This window comes from Argentina silus, assembly GCF_951799395.1.
Source record: "Argentina silus genome assembly, chromosome: X".
Taxonomy (NCBI): domain Eukaryota; kingdom Metazoa; phylum Chordata; class Actinopteri; order Argentiniformes; family Argentinidae; genus Argentina; species Argentina silus.
Genome location: NC_139653.1, coordinates 15,825,675 through 15,838,709, shown reverse-complemented (window position 1 = coordinate 15,838,709; position 13,035 = coordinate 15,825,675). Strand labels below are relative to the sequence as shown.

At 38.8% G+C, this 13,035-nt stretch overlaps 1 protein-coding gene across 3 annotated transcripts in view; it reads left to right on the top strand.

Annotated features, from left to right (window-relative positions):
* Positions 1-4,117, top strand: part of LOC310822661 (glutamate receptor ionotropic, kainate 1) — a 28,379-nt gene extending 24,262 nt beyond the window's left edge. For all 3 annotated transcript variants that reach the window (XM_083695096.1, XM_083695095.1, XM_083695094.1), the window contains 4 exons: positions 257-375; positions 534-751; positions 2,734-2,959; positions 3,144-4,117. In XM_083695096.1, coding sequence (XP_083551222.1) covers positions 257-375; positions 534-751; positions 2,734-2,959; positions 3,144-3,433 — 853 coding nt within the window. In that variant the 3' untranslated portion in view covers positions 3,434-4,117. The remainder of the gene's footprint in view (positions 1-256; positions 376-533; positions 752-2,733; positions 2,960-3,143) is intronic.
* The last annotated feature ends 8,918 nt before the right edge of the window (positions 4,118-13,035 follow it).

The window sequence follows — 13,035 nt, the reverse complement described above, 5'->3', positions numbered from 1 at the left end:
CAAAAAGACCAAGGGAACAGATGCTAATTTGTGACAAGCCTGGCTGCCTTAATCAGAGGGGAGAGGAGACTATTGGTTTGGTGTTTGGAAATGTAAAATGCTAGTCACTACAATAAGAATTTACTGGACTTTATTGAGAAGTAAGGTTTTTTGAACCCCCAAACCTTAATGCTAAATTGCTGTTTTTGTATAGTGCTTAACTCAACATGTTTTCACTCTTACAGTATTGTTTAATTGTCTTATTATTTGTCTGCAGGTTCACACCCTATGAGTGGTACAACCCTCACCCCTGCAACCCGGATTCAGATGTTGTGGAAAACAACTTCACTTTGATAAACAGTGTATGGTTTGGAGTTGGAGCCCTCATGCAGCAAGGTACAATTTTCAGTCAAATAATTGATTAATCCAACTGTCTTGTTCCAATGTGTGTAAGGTTAGAGACCGCATTAAAGGCCGGGTCAATTCCTCAGGTTACTATTGCTGCCCATTTTCTCTTCTAACTTGTGTTATCGTTATTGCTTTTGATATTACAGGATCAGAGCTTATGCCTAAAGCTCTCTCCACAAGAATTGTTGGAGGAATATGGTGGTTCTTCACGTTGATAATAATCTCATCATACACTGCCAACTTGGCTGCCTTTCTTACTGTTGAGAGAATGGACTCACCAATCGACTCTGCAGATGACTTGGCCAAGCAAACAAAAATAGAGTATGGTGCTGTGAGAGATGGTTCTACCATGACATTTTTTAAGGTAAACCTCCAATTCAAATTCTGTCAGCAGATCCCATCACTATAGTACCACATGATAGAAGTGAAAAGGTACATACAGTGTATTCCAATGGAGACGAGATGCTAAAAGATCATCACCCAACCCCTAAAATTGGTTTCGCTTTGCGGATTTCACAGCAGACTGCCTTGAACCATTAATCCTCAAATACAGTGCCCTGCATAAGGACCGGGACAGTTAAGCATTTTTGGGGGGGGGCTCTACACTGCAAAAGTTGGGATTTTAAATCAAACAATTACTATGAGATACTATGAGTACAGATTCTCGACTTGTATTTGATGGTATTTGTGACATTAGTTTCACCATTCAGAAATGACAACACTTTTTATGTATAGGCCCCCTATTTTAGAGTACCCACAAGTAACGGGACTGCTTGACAGGTGTTGCTGGTAAGTCAGGTGTGTTCCGTCACATCATTTGTGCAGGCATGAGAGAGCTCTCAATGTCTAGTATTGATTCTAGGCTTTGCATTTGCCTTTGGAGTTTGCTATTGGTGTCTGTCAACTTGAGGACCAAAGAGGTGTCAATGAAAGTCAAGGAAGCAATTATTAGGCTGAAGAATCGTAAACATAGCCAAAACCTTAGGCTTTAAATTTTTTATTTAAATAAAATTTAAAACACTTTTTTTTTTTTTTAAAAAGCACTGGTGAGCTCAGCAATCACAAATGGGCTGCTAGGCTAAGGAAGACTTCCACAGTGGATGACCGAAGACTGCTCAGCATAATTAATCAAAAACCCAAATCAACTGTCCCACAGATCAGGAACACTCTCCAGGAGGTAGGCGTGAATATGTCAGAGACTACCATCCGCCATCCGCAGCCATAGACGCTTCATTGCAAGGTGCAAACCACTAGTTATCCTCAAAAAGGAGGGTCAGGTTACAGTTTGCTAAAAAGCCTGCAGAGGTCTAGAAAAGGTATTGTGGACAGATAAGATTAATATTATTATATACCAGTGTGATTGCAAGAGGATTAGGTTTGGGCATATACCACTAGAATTTACTAACTTGTCTTAATTGATGATTTTAACTGCTGACGGCAGCAGCAGAATGTATTCTGAAATGTAAAGAAACATCTTGTCTGCTTGAGTGCAAGCAAATGGCTCCAAATTCATTGGAAGGCACTTCATCATACAGTAAGACAATGACCCAAAACATACTGTACTGCCAAAGCAACTAGGAAGTTTTTCAGGGCCAAAAAGGTGGAAAGATCTTGACTGGCCAAGTCAATCTTCAGATCTAAATCCAATTGAACATGCATTTCATTTCCTGATGCTAACATTTTAGGCAAAACGACAAAACAAACAACAACTGAAGATGGCTGCAGTACAGGCAGAGCATTACCAGAGCATTACTCAGGTCTGGTGGGGTCAATGGGTCGCAGACTTCAGGAAGTTGCATGCAAAGGATTGTCGACGAAATACTAAACATGAGGGCTTAATTTGGACATTTGATAAATCTGACCCATTACTTTTGGGTACCTTAAAATACGGGACTATGCATAAAAAGTGTTGGAATGAATGAATGGTGAAACCAATATGTACACAAATACCATAAAATAAAAACTGAGAATCTCTACTTTAATCCCATAGTACTTGTTTGATTTAAAATCCAAACTTAAAATAAAAACAAATGCTTCACTGTCCGATTACTTACGCAGGGCACTGTATTATAGTAATACTTCACGGTCTTGTCTGCAAGGCTGGAACAGCATTGACAGTGAAATAAGTTAACTCTGTCAGAGAAGGGGAAGTGAACAATATAAATTCTTCCCAATATGTCGGTGTCTAATGCTGTCAAAATTTAATCCAATATCCAGCAACTGTGTAGGCCTACTTGATAATGCACTTTATATAAATAATTTTGAATTGAAACATCTACATATTTCTCAGTTGTCATCACTTATCATCATTTGAATTGCCATCAAATTCTCCTTCTCCTTCTACAGAAATCTAAAATCTCCACCTATGAGAAAATGTGGGCATTTATGAGCAGTAGGAAGAACACTGCCCTGGTAAAGAACAACAGGGAGGGAATTCAGCGGGTTCTCACCACAGATTATGCACTTCTCATGGAATCTACCAGCATTGAGTATATCAGCCAACGGAACTGCAACCTCACACAGATCGGAGGCTTGATAGACTCCAAGGGCTATGGTGTGGGGACTCCTATTGGTAAGATGGTATATCCCTAAGAACACAGAAATGAATGTCCTATGGCCATTCAGAAGTATATTGTTTTTTAAATCATCCAATGTTTCATAACAGTGAAAACGGTTATCACTGAAATGTCGTCAATATCATCAGTTGTATTGAATAGGCATCAATGTGTTCTCATACAGATTCCCTCCATGTTCAGGTTCCCCCTACAGAGATAAGGTGACCATAGCCATCCTTCAGCTTCAGGAAGAGGGGAAGCTTCACATGATGAAGGAGAAGTGGTGGAGAGGAAATGGCTGTCCAGAAGAGGACAGCAAAGAGGCCAGCGCCTTGGGTGTGGAGAACATCGGAGGCATTTTCATTGTGCTGGCTGCTGGACTAGTCCTCTCAGTTTTTGTAGCTATCGGAGAGTTTATTTACAAATCCAGGAAAAACTTGGACATTGAGGAGGTGAGTGTGGGTCAGTGTGAGTGGCACCACAAGTATTAACACGTCGGAGGTCATGCCAAGACTGTTATGGATCTAATACACAGTTGCTTTTATGATTGTTGTTTTCAAAAGACATCTCTTTCATCAGGCCAACAAAGACATGTTAAACAGAAGTTTGAATGTGAACAACTGCAGAGCAACAGTCATACAAATTACTTCATTGTAGAGTAGTGTTTTATGTAGTTTTGATTTAGGAAAACATTTATTCTTTTGGAATGGCAATGATACAATTTATTATTTTATTCTATTTATGATGAGAGACAGTTGTTGGCTTTTGAAAATGTACCACTTCACTGTCTTAGCCTTGCTGTTTTTCACAATCAAATTTTGTAACAATGTTTTGTGTGAAAATGTGTCCTTTTGTCATGCCATGGGTAAGTGATGAAAATGTGAGCGGTATCACTAATATGCACCGTTTCTTATAATAGTGTGTTGATTACAATTAACAATGACTATATATACTGTTTTGTTTTGCAATTTGCAAGTGTACATCCAGGTATTTGTACAGCATAACAGTACTGCTTCTTACCACTATTGCATGCATTAATTTATATGAAATCATCTTTTAATGAGTTAATGCATGTGAGAGAGTTTTTTCAATTGTTTATGGATGAGAAATCCCTCAAGATTTGATTTGTTCAGTTGCTTTCATTGTGTAAACTTATTTTTTGCTTTTGTATTATTATTTGACGTTCATGAAAATGCATGTAAAAGTTTTGTCATGTTGCCATTGTTTCTGAATGACTAAAGTTAATGTGAGAACATTACTTCCTTTGCCTCTCATTTTTGTCTTCACTGATTGTTTTCATCCCTCTGTTGTTGTTCTGCATGGGCCTTTTGTGTTTTTAATGGATGGAAATCCAATCGCACACACACTTTTCATTCTAACAGGAACTACTCTATCTATAGATTTAGAGCTTTCTCCTTCCAGAGGATCTGAAGTCATTTCTGAGGGCTTGTGATATGTATTTCTCTAGTGCAGATGTTTCTGTGCTCTGCTTAGTGATAGTTCCTCTTATAGATAATTGCTTTCCATAGTTGATGGCACATCCCACAGAGATGTCAACCACAGAGAAGCAAGAAAACACTTGTACGGCATGCTATCATTTTACTGTGCAGAATATTGCCACAATCTTATTCTGTCCCCTGCAAAATAGGCAGGTTAACATGTAGTCTACTTTGTTCTAAGGACAGAAAAAAATCTGAATGGTTTAGGGCAGAACAAATCGGTGGATATAGAATAGAAATCGGTGGATTTCTAAAAAGTCAATGGGCAGACTTTAACGGATGTACAACTTCTGAGAACACAGGTTTGAAATGCAAATTCTTAAATAAAACTTTGAGTGACATGCTGTAGTTTTAAAATCATTATTGTTTTACAGTAGTCAGACAATATGACAATATATCTAGGATACAACTGGTCTCATTTTGAATTAGGAAATAGAGCTAGGTAGTTAGGTGTCAAATGTACATGTAAGTCAGCTAACATTGACTTCATTTAACTGTTAAGTTGAATAAGCTATATGAAAAGCTAGCTCTATTCTATGACTCAGCATTAGTAAGAGATAGCTATCTGCTAGCCAGCTAGCTCTGTTCAGCTTACCATTTTACATTGCTGCCCCTGCAGCAGCATAACTGTCCATACCCGTTTTTAGTTAATATACAGTACCAGTCAAAAGTTTGGACACACCTTCTCATTCAATGGTTTTTCTTTATTTTTTTTAAAATTATTTTCTACATTGTAGATTAATATTGAAGACATCAAAACTATGAAGGAACACATATGGAATTATGTAGTAAAGTAAATTGTTAAACAACCAGAATATGTTTTATATTTAAATTCTTCTAAGTAGCCACCTTTTGCTTTGATGACAGCTTTGCACACTCTTGGCAAGTTTGTGTCCAAACGTTTGACTGGTACTGTATCTTATTCAACTTAACATTTCAATAAAGCAAATGTTAGCTGACTTACTTGTATATTTGACACCTAGCTAGCTATATATATCTATATCTTAATTCAACATGAGTAGCTAAGAGGTTGCTAAATGCATAACTGGATAGCTTGCTATGATTAGCTTAGCATGTCGTTGCTAGCTTGCTACATTATACTTTGTTTCAAGTCTGGAGAGCAGTTGCCTCTTAGAGATATTGTCACATGTCTGACTACTGTAACACAATAATGATTTAAAAATGATACAACTTGTAACGTTTTATTTACAAGATTCTCAGTTGTTTCAATGTTGTCTGTTAAACTCTTTCCACTGACCTTTTAGAAAACAATCGGATGTGGTCCGCCTTAAATCAGATTCTTACTGCCCTTAGAACAAAGTTGACTACACTTTATGTCAACCTGCTCTAAAATAGATACAAATTATTTGACCGACAGTCATGAGAGAGGGTGTTTACATTTATGACACATTATTTAGGGCAACTAATTGGCTAGCTATTGCTACTATGTCTGTGTTATATACTAGGTATTTTGTTATAAGCAGCTGTCATGACTGTTAATGACATCTGTTAAATCATTATTAAGAAAGCATTATATAGTCCTTATGACGGTTTTACAGCTTTTTGTTACATTTGTTGAACACAAATTACATTTTTCACTTGGTTGATTTACCAATTATTAATTAGTTTGCAGAAGAAGATGTGCAATCATGCCCTCAGTTTTTCATTCCATATATTGTTTCATGGCTCAGTAAAGCTGATAAAACAATTAATCCTCAATACAGTATGACAGTAAGTCTCCAATCTGCTGCTTGCAAGCAACCACAGTAAATAATGTTATCATTATTGATTGGATTAAGGACACATCGTAGACACCCTTGGTTTAAGTCCTTAGAACTACAGTAGTGGGGCCGTCACACAAATTGGAGAATGCTGCAGGCCTGATACAACATTTGTGTGCACTCGTTTTGTCTGCTCTTTGTATGTCTCTTAATTTACATAACATTTTAAAGCTAAAGCCTGGGGGCAGAGCCTATCAAAGGGACTGTCCTTGACTTCAGAAGGACTAGCTAACATGCAAATCAATACTAGATCTGACACTGAATGAATCTAGTTCATGATCCACAATGTGTATTAGACACCAGAAACGTTGTTATGCCTCTGATAGTTCATGGAAGATCAGCATAGTACAAATAATGTTTCCCTACATTTATTAAAGTTGTTATTCCCATTTAAGTATATAAATAGAGTATAAATCAGCTCTTATGTATTCAATATCACCAATGCATTTCTGTTCTTTTTGACAGTGTATCTTTTAGTGCCATGATGGAGGAACTGGGCGTCTCACTAAAGTGTCACAGGACTATAAAGAAAAAGACCACAACCCAGGGGAGAGCAGGATTACCCAGCATTCTGCTGTGCCATCCTAAACGAATGTTATGAAAAGAAACAATGACATAGTCACTGCTCCCTCTTGTTACAGGAGACATTTAGCCCATTTCATCGCTGTTCTCCATATAACTTTGTACGAATTTATGAATAAAAACATGAATAAAAAATGCCCTTTGTTTTCATGCATTTTGTTAATGAAATAATTGATGTTCATACTCCCTATGAAGGATTATGGATTTTTCTAAAGAAATTAACAGTGTAAATATGGATATATGAAATCCTTTTTCATAGATCATGTTTTTTGGCCAAAGTACAGTGTGCACAGTATATTACAGCCTTAACCTGGTGTGCCTCCACCTTTTAAAGAGCTACTGTTTGTGTATGCACATTATGTTAGTGTTATGATACGAGCTCCCCACAGATTGTACAGTAATTCCTGCCCCCCCCCCCTTTCCTTCCTTCCTATCTTGGCTAAAGCTGCATGAATAGAATTGCAATAACAAAGCGTCTGTGCAGGTGTGTTCATCGTCTCCGATATCACCCACACATTAAAATGATAAAATAGGCTAGTTCAATAAGGAGGCCAGACACTGCAGAGTGAACATAACCCAATCTGGATGCACAAATACCCGGCCCACTTCATTTCTGTAGCCCATATGCAAGTTATATATTCATCCCTAAATAAGCCTACTTTTCAGTACTTAAGTATAGGTTGGCCTGCTTTCAAATAATCTGCATGGAGCGGTGAAGCATATACAACGCTTACCCAAACATAACTCCTTGCTTTATCTGAATTTGCAAGGAGTAGCTGATTACATAAATATTTTATACAGGGAATAGCATAGTGATTGTCCTGGAACAAGAGGACAACACAACAATTTGAATGTGTAAGCCTTTTGAGATGGTCCCAGTACAGAACCAGTACAAGATAGAGTTCATTTACATTTGATGTCCAGCTTATTTTTTACATATTATTAATTGGATAATAATTCACAAAGAACGAGAAACTTCAGGGCAATAGATCCGTAACTGTGTTTTGACTACTGAACTGGCTTAGGTAGTGGTTGTGCCAAACAGCGTTCAAACAGTCAGAGCTTTGTAAATGAACCAAAGCTCGGTTAGGGGACCTGTTTCATGCACACATAAATCAGTTCTGTCGACAGAGTCTCACCCTTGATTTAAGTCTGATTTCGATCTGTTGAATGGGAGTGTTCGAGTCAGCATGTTTACTGATGAAATAAATGGGTAGAAAATAAGGAAACATAGTAAACCTACAAGATAATGATTAAGCCACACTGGTGCTAGTTTAATTTGTGTGAATGTTCATACATGGAAATAGCTAAGGACATAATATTCTATGATAGTCAACATAATGATTGCAATTAGAGAGTTTAGTACACATACAGATTTAGTTTGTGGGCACTTCTTTTTATGACATTTTTATAACACAATAATATTAAGTGATATGTTAGCAATGATTTCCAGCAGCAGTCTATATGTCCTATTGTAAGGTATACATTAATGTTGTATTTCAGCTGGTCTATCCCATGATTAACTTATTATAGTTGGTTCCAAGTGGCTGGTGTTAATTATGACCCTTATTAGACTTGGGAGGAGTCTTTCCTCAGTGCTCTAAGATGGAAAATTATAATAAATTCAGAGGCCAGCCAGTCCTCAATCATTTCCGTTTTGATTAACCCTTGACAGATGGCAGCCATTTTCTCTGAATGTTAAAGCAAACATCATATTCTGGAATGTCTCTTTTTGAAGGTGTTTATAGGCAATGTTCTCCATTGTGCAGTAGCCTACTGTATGTACTCTGAGGCAGTATGAACAGCATTACAAGCAAAGACATGTGAAGGTAATCTACTGAACCACCAGCTGCTAGTTAATCTCAGCTCTTTGATCCCTCTGGTAGGTCTGACTCTGTGGCAGAGCAGGGTGCTGTATCCCAATAGCTGGGGTCTGCATGTTCACTAGTCTCCCTCATTTCGCAGGGAGATTATGGTATTATGGCCTTTGTAGTAAATGTACTTAGATGAAGAAAGGAAGCTGCAGAGGTCCGGATGAGTCAGTTTAATCGTCTTTAATTAATCGTAACTTCATCATTACATACCACGGCCAGATGTGGGGGCTCCTGTCCAGTCAATAATGTCCCCCCCTATCTAGTCCAGCCGTTCAGTCTTTTATACAAAACAGCCTGCTTTGTCTTCCAGATTTGGGCATGGAATTCCCAAGTCCATGTTACCCTAAACATTTTCAACCTATACGATGGTGATGTTTACAGTTTTCACCAAATAAGGGTGTGCCTTTTGGTGTGGTTCACATCTTTAACTAATTAAGACTACCCCCACCTCTATCTCTTCTTTGCCATCCCCCCAACCTACAGAGGTCAACTGCATGCTGCAACATTCCAAGGGCCTAACCCACTAGGCCTTCTTCTGGTCAGAGCAAAATATACTACATATTCCCCCCTTTGGGACTTATTAAAGTCCCAACACAGAGAAATTGTATAACTCGTACTCTAACCATACTGCATGCAGTTGTGTATAACATGGTTCAAAGGGATATAAAAATAACAAGTAAACCACAAAAATTATTGTGAACTTAAGCCGTGGAAATTATCAAATAACAGTTTCTAAACAATAGACAGTCTATTCAATGTCCTATTAAAAACCTACTCGTACATTAAGTCAAGCCTTGCTAATATGATTAAAATAAATTGCTATAGACATAAACATACATAAGTATAGACTATTCTATGATACATACATAGTCCCATATACGTTCAACAAAGAATAATAAAGAGTGATAACAATACTTCAGAGTAATAAATGAATGACGAAAATACTTCTCTTCAGGTCTTCGTTGCTTGATTTACCTTTACCTGGGGGTCAGAGGTTACTAGCACATAACCCCCCATATGAGGACAGTCTTTACCACTGCCTCGTTTGTGTAACAGACAGAGAATAGAAAGATAGAGAAAGACAGAGATTTGCTGAACACGAAGCCTCTAACTTCGAACTTCACCTCATCCAAAATGAGGATTTGCCTTCGGATCGTTCAACTTAATCTTCAGAATCCCTTCCATCTTCCTCATCGCTGTCATCGTCATCCAGATACCCAGGTTTTGGATATAATTCAGGACTATAATAGTCATCAGGCATTCCTGAATCTTTACGGTCTTCTCTTCTTCCCTTCATAACTGCCATTTGAAGTGCCTGAGTATTCATTGCCTTGTCAATTCCTCGTGTGATTAGTCCTCTTATGATTGGAATGCAACAGCAGATTATGAGGGCTAAGACAATCACACAGCCTAGCATGATGGCTCCTATTCTGGCGAAATAGGCTCCCCATTGTCCCATCATGTTCTCTATCCAGGAGGTCCATTTGCTTCCAAATCCAGCATTCTCTTTAACTTCCTCCCTCAGGTGTTTAAGCTTCCTCATGGCTATAGAGAATTGTCCATCGGCTGCTGTGTTGTTAGGGATGAACGTGCAGCACTGTTCTCCAAACATGTGGCATACTCCTCCTTTTTCTGCCAATAGAAAATCCAGTGCTTGTCTGTTTTGCCAAGCCATTTCACTCGTTGCTGCAAGCTGCCTTCCTAGAGACCCTAAAGCATCATGTGTGTAGTTTATGAATCTTTGCTGGTTATAGTAGATGTAGTTTATCCAGTCAGTATTGACATTTATTCCAGCTGAAGGAAGAAAGAAAGATGCAAATCCCATTGCTACGGAATTTATAGCCTTGTATTCACTGGGTATACCTCTAGGAATTCCCAAACTGTCTAAGCGTCTGTCCTCCTTGTATTCCCTCCGAGATCTCATAACTTTAGATTGTTCTTGGACTTCCAAGTCCTTTGTTGGGATGACAATGATAGGCTGGATCGCCTGCACCCGAGCACATCTCCCATTCCATCCTATCTGCAGGGTGTTCAGTAGATGTTCTCCATCACAGAGCCAATATTGATCTGCTACAGCTTGAGTGGCATAGTGGTATGGGCAAACGCTAGGAGGAATTCCAGCTTTTTTTCCCCTTCTTTAGGATTGCTGATATTTTCCCTGTCTTTCCTATTTTTGAAGGCACACAATCTCCATCATTTGTGCTCATTCCTAGTATAGTTAGGTTCGAAAGATCCCATATACTTTCACAAAGTTCTTTGTCTAGTACACCCACTTCGACAGTTCCCACTTTTTCAAAGCATTCAAATTTTCCCACAAGTGTTAGCTCCGTTCCAGGGGATATTGTCTTTAATTTCCTATCTATTCGTACATCTAGAGCATCACATTTGGCTCCCACCGTCTTCACAAGTTTCTCCGCGTGCTCTACTCTTCTGTCCTTCTTTATAGTGTTGTCATAGTATTCTCTGGATCCAAGGAACTGCAAGCACTCTGCTTCGCAGAATGGGGCAAAGGCAATTGCTTGAAATGGCTTTATCCCCAAACTTGTTCCTGCAACATCAGAGCCCTTCACACTCTTCAGCCAGTCTGCTTTTAGCTCCCCACAGTTTTTCCAATTGAATTTGGTATTCATGATTATTAACGAGCTTTCTTTTGCTTTGGAGCACATATAACAGTCTTTTTGCTATGATTCTCTCCAGTGTATTTCATCCATTGATACCAGAGGTTCCTTCTTGCTTGTATCATCAGTGGATCTTGAATTAAGTCCTGTGCTAACCTTGTTTCATTCTCATTTATTTCCTCTCCATCTCTTCGACTTTCTTCATCGCCTCCAACTCCTTTCTTATCCATTCAAAATCCTTTTCTTTCTCCTTCTCACTCCTCTTTTCCATATCCTCCCTGGTTATCTGTTCATCAATTGTGAGGTTTTTCTCAATAGTGAGTTCTTGTGTTACATCTGACTCCATTGTGGTAGTTTCCATCATCTTCTGAGTTTTAATCTCCATTGTCTGAGTTGGTCCAATTTCATGTCCAACCATAAACATTGTAGGCTCATTCATGGTGGAAACAATTTCTTCTTGAACTAATGGGGTCACTATCTCAGCTTTGTCGACAGGCTCTGGCTCTGTGGTATATTCTTGTTCTATCACTGTGGGTTCAAACTCTAAAGTTGTTTGCACTTGTCTGTTAGTTGTATACGCGGTTACAGATTCTGGCTCTGGCTTAGGACTCGTCAACTCTTCTTGATATTTTTCTGATCGTGTTTTATACGTTGTTAGCTCCATTGACATTTCCACTTCCGGTTAGCTTTGTTGTTGTCTCCAATTCCTCTATTTCCTCAGTAACTGTATCTGTGAGGAATTCTAGTACTGACTACCAAAGCGTTGTTTAATCCCTAACTTTTGAGTTGTTAAGTTTCACCGTCTTATCTACAAATTCTTTGCCATTGTCTGATGAAATTCGATCAGGAATTCCCCAGCGTGGTATCACCTCACGGCATAAAAATTTAGCAACTGACTGGGCATCTTTTCTTTTGGTTGGGCATGCTTCTACCCATCTGCTAAATCTATCGACAACAAATCTATCGACAACAACAATATCTTTTGCCTCCTACAGGGCGAATCATATTCACGTAGTCGAGGACTAGTTCCTTCATTGGCCCACTTGGTGTTGGGATGTGTCCTGGAGGAGTTAATACTCCTCTTCTAATATTGTTTTTTAAACAGATTGTGCATCTACCTATGACATGGTCAATTTGTTCTAGTAGGTATGGTGCCCAAAATCCGTATTCTTTTGTAATTTTCCTTCTCACCTCCCCCCTCGCTACATGGGCGAGCCCATGAGCGTCATGTATCAACAGTCCTAGCTAGTTAGGAGGTGCAACTATCAAACCCTCATTGTTCCTCCAGAGGCCTGTAGCATCCTGACTCGCTCCTCTGACAAGCCACAAGTTCTTATCTAGTGTACTTGCTTCCTCTTGCAACATGGTCAAGTCTTTGGGAGTAATTGTCTCCTTTAACTCCACTTCGTGTGTCACCAAAAGAACTGCACCTGGTCTGTCTGCTCCAGTTGGCTGGGGGATGCTCAAAAATTGTTCCGTTCCCTCCTGATGTGGTATCTGAAGTTTTCAGGTGATGGGAATTCTCAAGTCTTGGTTCTGCCATCCTGGTAGATTGGTGATGGGCTGTTTCCTTACCCCATCTCAGTCGTGCTCCTGAGCGGAGTCAGTTAAAAGTGAATCAAAATATGTTTAGCTAAGTTTCGCAAAGTATCCTCCTTCTATGTCTCAAGATGAGCAACATATAGCTTACTTATAAAAGTTAGATTTAACTTTGAAACACTCACTATTGCAAAGTTCTG